The following is a 16115-nucleotide window of genomic DNA, read 5'->3' as shown; positions in this document are numbered from 1 at the left end:
AAATTAATTAATGTCTCGTCTCGTACACACTGCAAACTTTCGAGAGTGACAACCGCATTTAAATGCAGGAGTGAATCCCCTAAATGTTCGTTTCATGTCTGTATGGAACAAGACTCACTCCCGAAAATGTGATGATTGACACAGAAATAACCATAGCAACGTTCTGCCGTCTCGCGTGCTTATCACTTACAGCTTTGACCAAAATAATCTAACAACATTGTGTTTTGCAATGAACCTCCGTCCAGGCCTTTTGTATTGTACGCTTCTTTTGTGAGGCTGCTTCACAGCACGCGGTCTTGCAGTGTTGCCAGGTCCTCTGCTTTTTTGTACGTAAATACCGTAAATTACTGAAGTGTGTGTGTACAGAACAGGATTAAGCATTAAAAGGTGAAGTAACAACCCAATTTAATATGCAGTGAGTACGGGACCGTCTCCCCTCCGATGTCCTCAAAGTCAGCAATAATTTGTTTTGCTAACAAAATCATAGAGAATTTATTTGCAAGACATCTGGTAAAAAGAAGAGACCTTTATATCCCTTTCTTTTCTTTGAAATCAGTTTTGATAGGAAACTAGTTGACATAGAATAAAAATGTTCAATGGCAATGACAAGATGCAATAGAGGTATTTTAATACATTTTTATATTGCCATTGGTTAAATGGGTTGAAGGGTTAAAGTATTAATAGAAAGTAACCATTTACAATACAAATTTTGTATCTTTTTTCAATTTAAATTAACTTTTAAAAAGTGACATTGACGAGCTGAGCATTTCACCCAAACTTTAAAATGTCGCAACTTTGGGTGCTCAATGCCTAACCTCGTCTTGGTGTACATGCCTGCTAACGTTATGTCAAAGATTGAAATTGAAGTGAAATCAAACTTTGCAGCGCCAAATCTCATCATATTATGAGACTTCAGCCTGTATTTCACAGACAAGGACATGAATTCAAAACAAAAAAGCCTTTCAGAAATTTTAGGGACCTAACTAACCAGTTACAAACCTCTGTTGGAGATAAAGTGTACAGTGACGATGTTTGTTAATTGTCGTCTTTTTGTCTAGCAGGTCTTGAAGATAAAGTGCTTCTGTTTCCTGAGAAGACCGCTAACAGCTATGTTAAAATCACTCCAGAAAAACCCTGAGCCTCACAGCTTTCCACTTTTTTAACTAATTAAATGTCGAAGGGGGTCATATAGACCCCAAGGACCAATTGAGGGTTAATAAGATTTTTAATAATCAAGGGTTTAGGTGAAGTGTAGTGCTCCAGATATCTTACATGAAATGTTTGGTTACACTTTATTTTGATAGTCCACTTTAGACATTCTCCTAACTATAAATAACTTTGCAACTACATGTCAACTAACTTTTATTAATTTGCAACCATACGCCAACAAACTGTCATTAGAGTATTAGTAGACTGTAAGGGTTAGGGTTAGGAAAGAGGTTAGGTTTAGTTGAATAAGTTGACATTATAGACAGTTGAATATCTGTTGAGATATCATTACAATAAAGTGTTAGTAGATATAAAGCAGACAGTCTACTAATTCTCTAAAGATTGGTAGTTGATAAGTAGTTGCAAAGTAACTTATAATTAGTCAAATGTCTAAAGTGGACTATCGAAATAAAGTATTACCAAATGTTTTACTCACTTTGTGAATACTGTACATGGGTCTTGGCACATAACCTGTGATGTCATTTTATTAATAACAGATGTTCTTATCTGTTTATGCCACGTATACAGAAATAAAGTTTTTGTTTTAAGACCGCAACCTGAAATTGTCTTTACAAAAAGCCCCTGTAACCTTTACAATAAACTGAGCATTAAGCAACTGCCTGTTGGTAGCTTATTTGTTCCCAGGATCCTGCATGTAAACCCTGGTGCTCTGGTCTATTCAACATAAAGGTGCTATAGAGTTATTCTCACATTTGATAAAGATAATACTTAAATATTTTTTAATAAATAATTTTTCCAAGTACTTATCGCAGTGTAGGAATAGTGGGTTAAGCAAAGAAACTTTGTATAGATGTGTTGCACAATTCTTGCATGCATCAAACTTTCAAGAAAACAGCCTGAGGGGCCTGAACCCCAGTAGAGATTTATGTCTTGCAACGCCCCTGCCAGACGCATTTAAATTCTCAAGACTCGCTCAGTTGTGATCAGATAAACCGTTCACCTGATCCTACTAAACTTCTCTTATATTAATATCAGGCTGTATGTGGTGAGTATTCTGCACTTGAACCTCTTCTTCTTTTATTACCTGTGCGAGACAAAATACTTTTCGTTTTGTAGTTGTAATTGTCAGATTACATTTTATTGTGTGCTCATGTGCATCTTATAAGTGGAGTGCAGACGATCATAATAATTGATTGTGTTATGTATGTTCTTATGTTGGGTTATGCAGCTATTCACGTTTACCAGTCCAGTGCTAGTTTGTTTAGCCTGTTTCTTGATATTAAGTTATAGTAAACAGCTATGTAAGTAACTGTTATTAAAGTTAAGAGATGTGTCATATTATGTGTTTATACATTTTATAGTTTGTATGTTAATGATACATTGTCGTATAATAATGCGCTATTGGTAGCAGATGAGTGTAAAATTTGGTGTTTATTGGGGAATGTTTTGTTGTTTGCTGCAGGCAGGGTGACCCATGGGGTTAACTATGCAGGCTTTTTCTTCTTTGGCTCATAAATTGTGGAATTCCTTGCCCTCAGAGATTAGAAATGCAGAACCCCTGGGTGTTTTTAAATCCCACCTTAAAACTTACTTTTTAGGGAAGCTTTTATGTGATTAATTTGTTATTAATTGGCTTCTATTTATTTTTTGTTTGGTTAGTTTTAGTGCCTGTAGTGTTATGTGTATCTCTTAATTTCATCTTTTATGTCAAGCCCTTTGAGATGATACTTTTTAAGGCGCTATACAAAATAAAGTTTATTATTATTATTAATATTGGGCTTACAATTTGACAAGTGATTAAAACACAAAAAAGTCAGTTTATATATTTAAGTGTATTAACTTATTTCCCGCCAGCCATTATTTGAAAAGTTGCCCGCAAGCATTTTTTTGTGATGCTGTTTTAAACACTTTCCAAGTTCCCTAGCTCATGAATCAGTCTATGAATCCCAATTAGGGATGGGATGATTACCGGTTTCACGATTTACAACAATAAAATGTCCTGAAGGTTAGTATTATCGTTTAAAATTTAATTATCATTACAACCATGTTTGATTACCGTGATTTAGAAAACTCGCGGTAAATCCTGTCCAGCCAGAATCAGTTTGACGCAGGCGCGCACATGCAACATAGTTTTTTGCACAAGAAGGCATTTAAGGAATAATGAATTGTATTCATTCACGGTAAACTTATTAGACATATTTTTTTTACCACAGAAATATTTTTTTCTGAAACTTTTTTGAAAATCACAAAATAAAAAGCTGGCAGGAAACTTTTCAAAAAAGGCTGGCGGGGAATGAGTTAACTATATCACACCCTAGTATGCGTCTTTCCTGATACCATTTAACACAGGACAGCCAATTAAATTAATTTTAACTTTCTATATAGTAAAACTGTATTTTCAGTTGTCCATTATACTTAATTTATCATCAACTATACTGTCATATTGATATTATTTTTTCATTGTTCTTCTCACTCTGTTTTTTTTATCTGCAGCAAGATGCTGGAGTTAGCAGTTTTCCTCCTCGGTTTGCTGCCTATGACATCTGGTAACACATTTTATATTTAGTAAATTACATTCATTTCAAAGACAGAATTTTACTTTACAAAATACAAAACCCCAACATGTGACCCAGTCTGTGAAAACCTAAAGTCATGTTTTGACTTTCAAATCATCCAACATACAGAACAATGAAATATAACCTTGAAATCTTTAATTTTGTAAGATCATGTCAAAGATTGAATCTGAAGTTAAATCAATGACTCAAATTAAACTTTGATGCTTCAAATCTCATGATTATTTGAGAGTTCAGCTTGGATTTCACAGACGAGGTCACAAATACAAAACACACTGTCAGAATGTAACAATTTTGGGGTCCTTACTCATCGGGTATAAACCTCTGTTGGATGTAAACAGTGGAGTAATGATTTTTAGTGAAGGCTTTTTAACTTTTTCACCAGAAGAAGTGCCGTTGCCTAATTTTTGTAGTGCAGTAATGATGTTTGTTAATTGGCATTTTTTTGTTTAGCAGGTGGTCTTGCGGATAAAGTACTGCTGTTTCCAAAGAAAACCGATGAGAGCTATGTTAAAATCAATCCAGAAAAACCCCTGAACCTCAAAGCTTTCACTCTATGCATGCGTGTCGCCACAGAGCAACAAGGACAGAGAGCTATGTGTGTCTTTTCCTACCGTATTCCTGATATGAATGATCTTCGTGTTTGGATTGAAAAAGACAAAACCATAAGCTTGTATATTAGTCGTGCCGATAGTAGAGTGTATTTTAACTTGCCGCCTCTCTCCAACTTCCTGACGCACCTGTGCTTCACCTGGAGCTCATTGACCGGTCACACTGCCGCTTGGATGAATGGACAACGCACTATTTACCAGAAATACGGAATAGGTTGCTCCGTGCGTCCCGGTGGCGCTGTGGTGCTCGGTCAGAATCCTAATGAACTTCTGGGTGGTTTTAATGCGGAGCAGAGCTTTGTAGGTGAAATTACAGATGTGAACCTGTGGGATGAAGTTCTCACTGCGAAAGAGATTAAGGGGGTTTATGCAAATACAGCAACAGTAAAAGTGCCAAATGTAATTAATTGGCGCACAGCTGAATATGACAAACAGGGCAATGTGGACATGATAAAGGAGGATTTCTGATTCCACACACAGATGTTTTTCTATTGATCTGTTTTATCATATATACAGTCATATGAATTAACAAATAAATCTTTCTGAGCATTAACTTGAGTGTTTTTGCATCATTTGGATAAACGATTTTTAGTGCTGAAGAAAAATAACAACTGAAGGGGATCGGATGTTTTAATGATCCTATACAAAAGTACTGTATGCTGTTATTACTGTCTATGAAGTCACTGACGTTGTACTGTATCTTCTTAATAACAATCAGGTGATTTTAGCGCCATTGTTATTTTGTATGGTTTTACGGGCTATGTGACGTCAGAGATCGGAACTGGGAGTACATCGATCTAGTACGAGTTCACGGGTGGGAAGTCACGGGTTTGACTGCCGTTCCAATGCACTTTCACGTTTTAAAGGTTGGAAAAACATGGGTTACAGGTTGCCTGGAGCTTAAATGAATAATAAGCTGTTTATAGCATTTATTATTATCATATGTTAATGTTAGTTTACTGTATATTATTTCTATAGAGGGTATGTATTTACATCACTTTTCCACGTGACCACACTAGAGCTCGCCCTGTTGAGTGGCAAACATTCAACAAAATGGCTGATTTTCATAGCGGCTGCTGCGAAATTGCCAGTAAAACTGACTATTATCCCCTTAAATTGAATTTAGTTGGCCTTAACAGGAGTTTGTGGACATTGACATTCACCGTGTTTTTGCTGATTTCACACTGTATACAAATTCTGCCGCTTTTCTTTTGCCACTCAGTGGGCGTAACCGCAGTCACTTTCGCCGAAGGTGACGTCATGTGCATAACAGATGTTCATGTAAGCTCATTGTGCAGTAATGCTAACAGATACAAAAAAAGTATTAGGTAATGTTAAAAATAACATGTTAGATAACTAATACAAATAAATTCATATAATGTAGAAGTAGTGTTCATTTTTACTTCATGTAAACTTAACTTTAATGATGTTAACAAATGTAACCTTATACTGTGTAAAGAGCCACCCAAAATAAAATAAAGTGTTATCTTTTTTTATTGTTCCTTGTAACAAAGAACCACTGCCCATCAACATTTTTTGTAAATATGATCAAGATAAGCCCTTCATGACGTTTTTCCTAAATATTTTTTATTTGGTTTCATTGGAATTGACGAGGCAGAAGCCAAGCGTGTGCATGTGTGCACAATGTTAACACAGATATTGTCTGTACATAAACCATAAAGTAAATGGCACTTAATATTTTGCAAGGGCGTAGTTTTGATTTGAATTTATTTTTTACCCTCAACACTTATATGACAATGTGGATGTTCTTCTATTTAAATGAAATACATATGTCAAAAGATACTTTAATACTTTGAAAAATATGCAAAATATGCTGTTCCAAATTATTATGCAGAATGCAATTTAACCAAATTTATGACGATATAATGGATTAAAATGATCTAAAAACAGATATCTGTCAAATGTGCTGCATGGAAACAAAACAATCATTGACCAAAAAACAAACACAATGTAAAAAAGCAATGTATTTACACAAGTTAATAATACATGAACATATCTTTGACACGACTTTAACTCTCGATTCATTACAATTCTAAGTATACAAGTATAGATTTTGTCTTTATTTCACTTGAAGACGCTTGTATTGCATCCTTGAGTTGATGTTTTGAATTTTAGTGCTGTCCACCTCATCTTTCATATAATGATGCTCCACAGGCTCTTAAATTGAACTAATGTCAGAGGATGATGGTGGTAATACCTTGATTTCTTTCTTATTTTATGCCCATATGAATTAAAATATGCTAAGTGATGCTTTTTGCAGCATGGGATTGTGTATTATCCCCCACGATTCCCTTTATATCCCACTGTGAAAAACATCTTTTTAGGAACAAATTGATTACATGTGTACTGACCTTTGGCTGTTTTATGGATTATGATTGTGGACTACCATGTTGTGGATTACCAATCAAAAGGATAAGGTATTTATTATTTTTATTCATTGTGTTCTTGCTAAGGCTGTTTATTCATATATTTATTTTGAAATCAGAAAAAATCCAAAGTGCTCAGAAATACCTGAAGAAATTAATTTAGAAAAAATGTTGTTAGGTGCTCTTTGGTATGGGGTATGCAAAATGTGAAAAAGGGAATCCAAGGCACTCTAATATATAGAAAATATAAAAAGCCTTTATTTAGACATGGCTATAACATTAAAAACATTAACATTGGGCAGCAACCCACGCGTAGCGGCATACCCTTCTTCAGAAGACCCTTAATGCTTTTAATGTTATAGCTATGTCTAAATAAAGGCTTTTTATATTTTTCTTATATATGAGAGTGCATTGGATTCCCTTTTTTCACATATATTTATTTGTTTTATTTTTATCTGGTCATTTGGTTATGTGCAAATATAGTGTAGCATTTTAATGATTATTGTCTTTTTTATTATGACTTTGTGTATATTATGGATAGCCTTTATTTTATCTTATCTTAGTAACTTGTTAAAACTTGTTAGCATGCTAATAACATGAACAACTGATATCAAAATGATATAAACCAGGGGTGGGCATTCCTGGTCTTGGATGGCCACTGTCCTGCAAAGTTTAGCTCTAGCCCTAATCAAACACTGACATTGCATAAATGTAATCAAATGATGTGATAAACTTTTATAGTGTGATTATATGACTGATAAGTACATTACGGATTAAGATAAGTTTATTTGGGATTGAATATCATGTGCATCACTGACGGATATATCAGGATATCTATATGCCCAGCTGCACTACTTCCTGAACTTCAGCCAGCTCCTTGTTTCCTGTCTGCCATTATTGGACAAACTGATTAATTCAAGTGTGCCTGACCTCAGTAGTCACAACAACAATAATCAGACACATCTGGATTAATCAGTTTATCCAATAATGACAGACAGGAAAAAAGGAGCTGGCTGAAGTTCAGGAAGTAGTGCAGCTGGACATAAAGCCTATTTATGTTAATAAAGTGGACTCATTGAGAAAAGTCACAAAGCCTCACAATCATAAAATATACACAAAACAGAAATCATAAACTGTTAAAATGGCTAAAGTCAAATAGATAACACAAACACAGATAAGACAAGTGTCTTAAATGATGAAAAAAATTTAACATTAACAAAACAGCTGCAAACACAAACCACTCACAGTAAAACAATATCAATACTCACCCTGATAAGAATAAAAATTCCCAGATCCGTTTTACCTGCTCTTTTTTATATATACATAAAATAATGCTCAAACGTACAACACGGCCACACATACGCACAACACGGACACATTTAAATCCCTCTTTCATCCATAACCACTGAATCCTCTTATTCCTTACTTTACTCTCAGCACTGAGAAATAAACTTCTCACACCAGATCTTAGTTTACTAAACCCAGCACTTTTATCGAGGACAACTTTATCATTCATTGTATCGTTAATACAAAAGTATCTGTGTGCCTCCATTAATAAGTATCATTACATAATGATTAATAAAATAATAATTGTGTCGTAATAATATGTTACATCAACTGCCCATGTACATAAAAAAATTATGACACTTTTGGGCGTCGCTGGGCCCTACCTGAGTTTGGGCTCAACCCCTGATGCATTTAAATTCTCAAGACTCGCTCAGTTGTGATCAAATAAACCGTTCACCTGATCTGACTCAACTTCTCTTATATTAATAACGGGTGAGTATTCTGCACTTATTCTGTTATATATTACGCATTTTACACGTATGAAATATCATTAGCAGTGAATTTCAATTACTATGGTAGCTATTAACAATGTAAATACTACAAAATTGTCTAGTCTTCACCCTTTATAGCCTACGAAACTATTGACATACAAAACGATGTTGGTGCAGGGGTCCTGTTATGTATGACATTATAATTTTTTTCCCTTTTTATTTAAGTTGGGCCTGCTACATGTTACGTAATAACATGAAAGGCAATAATAATTATTAATGTGCAAATATAGATTACATCTCTGAATAACCTATTTTATATAGTATATAATACCATTTAACATTTTAACTTCTAGTAAAACTGTATTTTCAATTGTCCATTATACTTTATTTATTACCAACTATTTACTGTCAAATTGAAATATTACATATATATATTTTTTCATTGTTATTCTGTTTTGTTTTCCTTTCGATCTGCAGCAAGATGCTGAAGTTAGCCGTTGTCCTCCTCTGTGTGCTGCCTTTGGCATCTGGTAACACATTTTATATTTAGTAAATTACACAAAGGCAGAATTTCTCTCTTTAATATTATATAATATTAAAATATATATAGACTGTTTCATCAGAAGCATGCAGCATCTGAACCGGATTGTACTTCCAGTCTGTATTTATTTATTGGTCTGACTAGTGGTTAAACTGATCTCTGAAACAAATATCTTTCGATAATAAATTTTTTGGTTTGCTAAAGATAAGGGAAGATGACGAGCATGGATCACAGCTGTGCTGAGATGTTTGGCAGACAAGAATTCAATGACCTGTTGCTAACACTGTACACTGTACATTTATTTTGCACAGTAACATTAGCTCAATAGTTGATCAGCGTTATGTAGCTTAATATATTAACAAAGGAAATTTACTTGTCATTTATTTCCCTTGTTATAAAAGGACTCTGCTATTATTTATTCTCTGTGGAAGTTTTGTTGCGTTTAATCCACAAAAGCTATTTGTTTATGTTGTTTCTGCTGAAACCGTCTATATATAAAATATTGAAAAATGTTCATGCAAAGGCAATCTAAAAAGCACAAAATTAAGCATTCAGCTCCAGAGGGTCATTCTTTGCAGAAAACTAAGCAAAAATGCAAAACCCCAACATGTGAACCAGTTTTTGAATTGAAACCCATAAAAATGTTTTTTGTGAGTTGATAAAAATCATCCAACATAACGTAAAGAACACTCTGTGAAAATATAACCTTGATATCTTTAATTTTGCAAGATCATGTCAAAGATTGAAACTGAAGTGTTTAATCAATGACTAAAATTAATCTTTGATGCTCCAAATCTCAGTGAATTTCACAGCCATAACAATTTTGGGGTCCTAACTCACCAGGTATAAACCTCTGTTGGATGTAAACAGTAGAGTAATGATTTTTAGTAAAAAAATTTTTTTTTACTTTCTCACCAGAAGTAGTGCCTTTGATACATTTTTGTATAGTGATGTTTATTAATTGTCTTTTTTTGTTTAGCAGGGGGTCTTGCCAATAAAGTACTGCTGTTTCCACAGAAGACTGATTACAGCTATGTTAAAATCACTCCAGTAAAACCATTGCACCTTACAGCTTTCACTTTATGCATGCGTGTCGCCACAGAGCTGCAAGGACAGAGAGAGCTTGTTCTCTTTTCCTACCGTATGCCTGAAGAGGATGAGCTTAGTGTTTGGATTGAAAAAGACAGAACCATAGGCTTGTATCTTGGTAGTTCTAGTGCGGGAGTGCGTTTTATCTTGCCTACCCCTCTCTCTACCATCCGGACGCACCTGTGCTTCACCTGGAGCTCATCGACCGGTCTCGCGGCCGCTTGGATGAATGGACAACGCATTATTTACCAGAAATACAAAAAAGGTCTCACCATCCGTCCCGGTGGCACTGTGGTGCTCGGTCAGGATCCTGATTCACTTTTGGGTGGTTTTAATGCAGAGCAGTGCTTTGTAGGTGAAATTACAGATGTGAACCTGTGGGATCAGGTTCTCACTGCGAAAGAAATTCAGTGGTTATATTCACAAAGCGCATCAGTAAAAGTGCCAAATGTAATTAATTGGCGCACAGCTGTGTATGCTATAATTCCAGGAAGCAATGTGGAAGTGGTGGATTTTTGATTCCACACAAAGATGTCTTTTTATCTTTTTCAAGTCTGTACATCATATACAGTCATATGAATTAACCAATTAATCTTTCTGAGCATTACAACTTATGAATTAATCAATAAATCTTTCTGAGCATTACAACTTGAGTGGTTTTGTATTTTTTGGGGAAAAAAAGTTTTTTAAGGGTGCAGAAGAAAAATAACAAATTCCATCATGCTGACAACTGAAGGTTATGTTTTAATGATCTTATAATTGTAACAGTATAGATTACCTTGTTATTACTAGGGCTCCAACTAATAATTAATTTCATAATCGATTAATCTGTCGATTAATCAATGAATCGGATAATAAAAAGCATTAATTTCCAACCCTTTATTCAAAAATAGAACTGAAATCTTCAGAAAGTGCACAAACATGTTGGTCCTTGAACATCCTGTTAAGCTGTTAAAGTAATAAAAATAAAATAAAAATTGTCTAACACAAAAAACATGCACATGTATGCTGTGCGTGCGTGCGTGCGTGCGTGCGTGCGTGCGTGCGTGCGTGTGTGTGTGTGTACCTGGTAATTATCACATTGTGGGGACCCCACAAAGATAGGAATACCAGTAGTTTTGTGACATGCGTTCAATGAAACCGTCTATAACAGCACAGAGACTTTACAGAGTATCAGAGTATCTTTACAGTGGGAAAGTCAATCGATGCATGTGCGTCCGATGAAATGGTCTATGGATTATTGATTATTATAACAATCTACCATTAACCAAGAACTTTACAATTGTTAATATTCTGAAATACATTTATGAAGTATGCAGCCTACAAATGTGACCTCTGAAGGCTGCAGCCTCCGGGTTGGGAAATGTCCTGCATGTTGTCATTTTTTGTAATATTATGTCAACTGCCCATGTACATTAAAATAAATAATTGACATGTTTGGACATCCCTGGGCCCTCCTACCTGAGTTTGGGCTCAACCCCTGATGCATTTAAACTCTCAAGACTCACTCAGTTGTGATCAGATAAACCGTTCACTTGATCTGACTGAACTTCTCTTATATTAATAACAAGCTGTATGTGGTGAGTATTCTGCACTTGAACCTTTTCATTTAAAGAGATATATAAAGTATTTAGGCATGCATTATCCACATACAGTAGTGATAAAATATTACTATACGGTTACCATAAATAAAGTAAATAGTATTATTTTTTCCTCTATCTTTCCTTTTATAGGCCTAGAAACTATTGGTGTACATAAAGATGATGTGCAGGGGTACTGTTATATATGACATTATAAAATAGCATTTTTTAATTTTAGGTCAAGCTTTTAATCCATTGACTTATCGACTATTTACTGGCAATTTAAAATATTACATTAATGATTTTTTTCATTCTTATTCATGCTGTTTTGCAGCAAGATGTTGATGTTAGCAGTTTTCCTCCTCGGTTTGCTGCCTATGACATCAGGATTTGGTAATGGTAACATTTTATATGTATTATTTAGTAAATCATATTATTTCCAAATGAAGGATTTGACTCTTCTACACAAGAGGCTTTGCTTCAGGACCCATATTTTACATCAGGCATAAAGTGACACAGTACCAAAGTTAATGCTCTTAAGCTTTTCAGGTCATTTTTGGACATACCACAGATAACATTTGATAATTGTGGTGAGATGTAAATTTGTGGTTACTGTTGTTTTACTACAAACAGACTAAAAAGCTTACGCTGTAAAAAAGCAGCATGAAGTTAAAACAACTTTCGCAAGTCAGTTTAACATCCCTGTACTATTTTAAGTTTTAGCTTGTGAAAAGTTGACATAACTTGAAATTGTGTGCAGTTTGTAGTCTAAAAATGTATACATATTTTTATGCAACTTTAACTTAAAAAAAACTAAGTTAAACAACTTCAACTAGTTTTGCTACCCGTTCTCACCAAGATGCGTACAAATGACACGCAGTGTGATTATCGTGCAATAGATACGCCAAATTCCGATTTTGCGTGCATATGATACGCCAGTCCTTCCCATTCACTTATATGGCGAATCGTTTCGTGACGTTTTATTTATTGTTTTCTCATTTGTTTTCTGTTTTTTAAACCATTTTCGGTTTGGGTTTAGGGTTAGATTTCACATTTGTTTAAGCAGGTTATTTAATATACAGGTTTCTCTATGTTTTTATCTATATTTAAGCCATGGTCGCTTGGAGTTGGGGTAAGAGTTGGGGTTTGGGTTAGGATGTCATTTTTATATAATAAAAAGTTGCTCTAACCCTAAACCCAAGCGAAAATGGGAAGAAAAAAAACAGAAAACAAATGAGAAAACAATACATAAAACGTCACAAAACGATTCGCCATATAAGTGAATGGGAAGGACTGGCGTATTATATGCACACAAAATCGGAATTTGGCGTATCTATTCACAAGTCAAAAATTAAAACAGTAGGTGGAATTGACTTGCAAAACCACATTGCACATTAACTTCATGCAGCATTTCTTACAGTGCGCGGATGCAATCTAAAAATCACAAAAAGTGCAGACAATGATATTGTAATCAGGGAAAATTTTGTTAAATACGTGTAATTTTACGAAATGTCAATAAATGAACTGTTTTCAACCATTAAAGTTGTTGCAGTCATTGTTGACCTAATCCAGCTAAGGGCCCCTCGTTGAAGTAGCTTCGGTTGGTTAATTTTTGAAGAAAAGTAAATAAAAATACGAAATCCCAATATCAAGGTTCAAGAAGCTTTGTTATCATTTAAACCTACAGCTGATGCAATACACAGTGAAATGAAACAACGTTTCTCCAGGACTATGGGAGCTACACAAACAACAGAGAGTCAACAGTATATGCCACAGGACAGATAATATGGTGCTGGCCATAGTGCCATGTGACACTGCACTGAATAATGGTAGCAGCAGTAAGGGGGGGGGGGGGGGGCTGGTACACACCAAAGTTTTTAAATGCGGCTAAAAAACGCCAGGCGGACACCGAATGCCAGCTTTTTTTCAACTGACTGCCAGCTTTTTCAGCTGATCATTTTGGTTGCTTTGATACTTCTGCTATGTTTATCAGTCATTGAACGATGCGCCGGTTGGTTGTTGTGATGTTTATCCCGCCCGTCCTCCACTGTGATTGGACGGACGTGTGAGAACTGACATTGACAAGCTGTGCTTTTCACTCAAAAAGTTGAATATTTTTCAACTCTCAGCGCTGAGAAAAAAATTTAGAGACCACTTGATCGCTTTTGTTAGAGATCGCTTGATATGTCCTATAATTGTGTGTAACATTGTGCGTTTCTCGAGCCAGCCTCAAAACCAAGGTACAAATAGACTGTTACTTATTGCTTTTTATGCTTTTGAATGTAAAAACCACGCAAACATCATAAGTAGAGCTCAGACAACAGAATAAAACAATAAAATCGGCTGATGCTCCAAATCTCATGATTATATTTTGAGACTTCAGCTTGGATTTCACAGACAGGGTCATAAATACAAATCAAATAAGGCGTTCAGAATGTAACATTTTTAGGATCCTAACTAAACCTCTGTTGGATGTTAATGATGTTTGTTAATTTTCTTTTTTGTTTTGTTCCGCAGGGGGTCTTGATCTTGATAAAGTACTTCTGTTTCCAACGCAGACCAATTACAGCTATGTTAAAATCACTCCAGTAAAACCACTGCGCCTTACAGCTTTCACTTTATGCATGCGTGTCGCCACAGAGCTGCAAGGAAAGAGAGAGGTTATTCTTTTTGCCTACCGTACACCTTATTTCGATGAGTTAAACGTTTGGATTGAGAGCGACGGACGCATATCTTTCTATCTCAGTGGTGATGGGGTGTTTTTTAACTTGCCTCCTCTGTCCACCTTCCGGACGCATCTGTGCTTCACCTGGAGCTCATCGACCGGTCTCGCTGCCGCTTGGGTGAATGGACAACGCAGTATTTACCGGATATACAGAAAAGGTCACACCATCCGTCCCAATGGCATTGTGGTGCTTGGTCAAGATCCTGATTCATTTCTGGGTGATTTTGATGCAGAGCAGAGCTTTGTAGGTGAAATTACAGATGTGAACTTGTGGGATGAGGTTCTCACTGCGAAAGATATCAAGGGGTTATATTCACACAACACATTAGTATACATGCCAAATGTAATTCATTGGCGCGGAGCTGAATTTGACAAATACGGCATTGTGGAAGAGGTGAAGGATTATATTTGATTCCACACACAGATGTCTTTCTATTGATCTGTTTTAAGTCTCTTTGTCATATACAGAGTCATATGAATTAACCAATAAATCTTCCTGAGCATTACAACTTGAGTGGTTTGCATTATTTGGAAAAACAGTGGTAAATAATTATTAAGGTGCTGTAGAAAAAAAATGACATCATGCTGACAACTATAGGGGATGTTTTAATGATCTTATAAATGTAACAGATACTGTTATTACCCTATGAAATCACTGAAGTTACAATGTATTTTCTCAAAAATAGTCATTTTAGCCCAAAAGTAATACAGAAAGGGGGTAGAGGGTGACACGGGAGTGGATTTTCAAACCTCTCCCGTCCACTCCCACAAAAAAATTCTGTCCCGTCCAAATTCCACGAAAAAACATCCAATCCTGTCCCGATCCCAGAAGAATGACTCCTATTCCCTCCCATTCCCTCCCACTCCCGTGTTGTTGTTTTTTACAGAAATCTGACAATTACAGTAAAAAAAAAACAGTACGGTATGTTTGTAAAAACAACTTAAATGTCCTAATACGCTTCTATATTCTATATTCTGTCTTTTACTGAATGTGCTGTTTTGTTTGGGTTTCGAAATGTTTGTCTGAGACGCGTTGTGTTTGTTGATGTGCATTGCCTCTCCCCTGCGTGTTTCATCAACTCAGCACTGAAAGAGTTATTTCCTCTAAAATAATAATAAATGTGTCTTTTTGAAGACAGCCACTCGTTCGTGTCATGGTTGGGTGGCTAAACCGAAGCAACAATGGTAAGAGAATATGAGAAAACAGTTAAGTAGCCAATCCGTGACATTGATACGGAAAAGAAAGTCTGTGGTACGGCCACAGAAATGTGCGGAGATCCGTGAAAATGATACGGATAAATGAGCAATATATTCCATGACTATACCACAGAAATTCGTGAGATCAGGTTGGGCAAATCATTTAAAGTGCATTATCATCATTATAAAGGGGTGTTTTTTGGACATGGCTTATCCTAGTCCCAGACTAAAATGCATGTTTGAGCTTCATTTTAAAACATCTTATTACACGGCTCTCTGGAATGCTTGATTCTGATTGGTCAGTTGAGACATTTGCAGGTTCGTTCTTTTCAAATAATATCTGCTCCAAAGTAATAACGCATAGCCGGTACTACTTGTACGAGTAAAATCGCTCTGCGCCAATAAAGATCAATAAAGATTACTGTTTGGCGCCATCTTGTGACAAACACTGAACAGCCACAATT

At 35.6% G+C, this 16115-nt stretch overlaps 3 protein-coding genes across 5 annotated transcripts; all 3 read left to right on the top strand.

Moving 5' to 3' along the window:
* The first annotated feature begins 2075 nt into the window (after positions 1-2075).
* LOC135740440 (C-reactive protein-like) lies at positions 2076-4907 on the top strand. 2 transcript variants are annotated; one of them, XM_065258804.2, is made up of 3 exons: positions 2076-2215; positions 3664-3716; positions 4200-4907. In XM_065258804.2, exons 1-3 carry the CDS (start codon positions 2211-2213, stop codon positions 4820-4822), a joined length of 681 nt encoding a protein of 226 aa, XP_065114876.1. In that variant the 5' UTR covers positions 2076-2210; the 3' UTR covers positions 4823-4907. The 2 variants fall into 2 exon arrangements, with proteins under 2 accessions (XP_065114876.1, XP_065114875.1); XM_065258803.2 differs by having other exon boundaries at positions 2086-2215; positions 4197-4907.
* Positions 4908-8484: 3577 nt separating this feature from the next.
* LOC135740441 (C-reactive protein-like) lies at positions 8485-10745 on the top strand. Its single transcript, XM_065258805.1, has 3 exons — positions 8485-8520; positions 8997-9049; positions 10040-10745. Exons 2-3 carry the CDS (start codon positions 9001-9003, stop codon positions 10666-10668), a joined length of 678 nt encoding a protein of 225 aa, XP_065114877.1. The 5' UTR covers positions 8485-8520; positions 8997-9000; the 3' UTR covers positions 10669-10745.
* An 876-nt stretch (positions 10746-11621) lies between these two features.
* LOC135740437 (C-reactive protein-like) lies at positions 11622-14963 on the top strand. 2 transcript variants are annotated; one of them, XM_065258799.1, is made up of 3 exons: positions 11622-11729; positions 12064-12122; positions 14247-14963. In XM_065258799.1, the coding sequence occupies exons 1-3, from the start codon at positions 11725-11727 to the stop codon at positions 14864-14866; spliced, it is 684 nt and encodes a 227-aa protein (XP_065114871.1). In that variant the 5' UTR covers positions 11622-11724; the 3' UTR covers positions 14867-14963. The 2 variants fall into 2 exon arrangements, with proteins under 2 accessions (XP_065114871.1, XP_065114870.1); XM_065258798.1 differs by having other exon boundaries at positions 12064-12128.
* The last annotated feature ends 1152 nt before the right edge of the window (positions 14964-16115 follow it).

The sequence above is a fragment of the Paramisgurnus dabryanus genome, chromosome 22 (genome assembly GCF_030506205.2).
Source record: "Paramisgurnus dabryanus chromosome 22, PD_genome_1.1, whole genome shotgun sequence".
Lineage (NCBI taxonomy): Eukaryota > Metazoa > Chordata > Actinopteri > Cypriniformes > Cobitidae > Paramisgurnus > Paramisgurnus dabryanus.
Note: the sequence above shows the minus strand (reverse complement) of the source record. Positions and strands in the feature narration are given on the sequence as shown.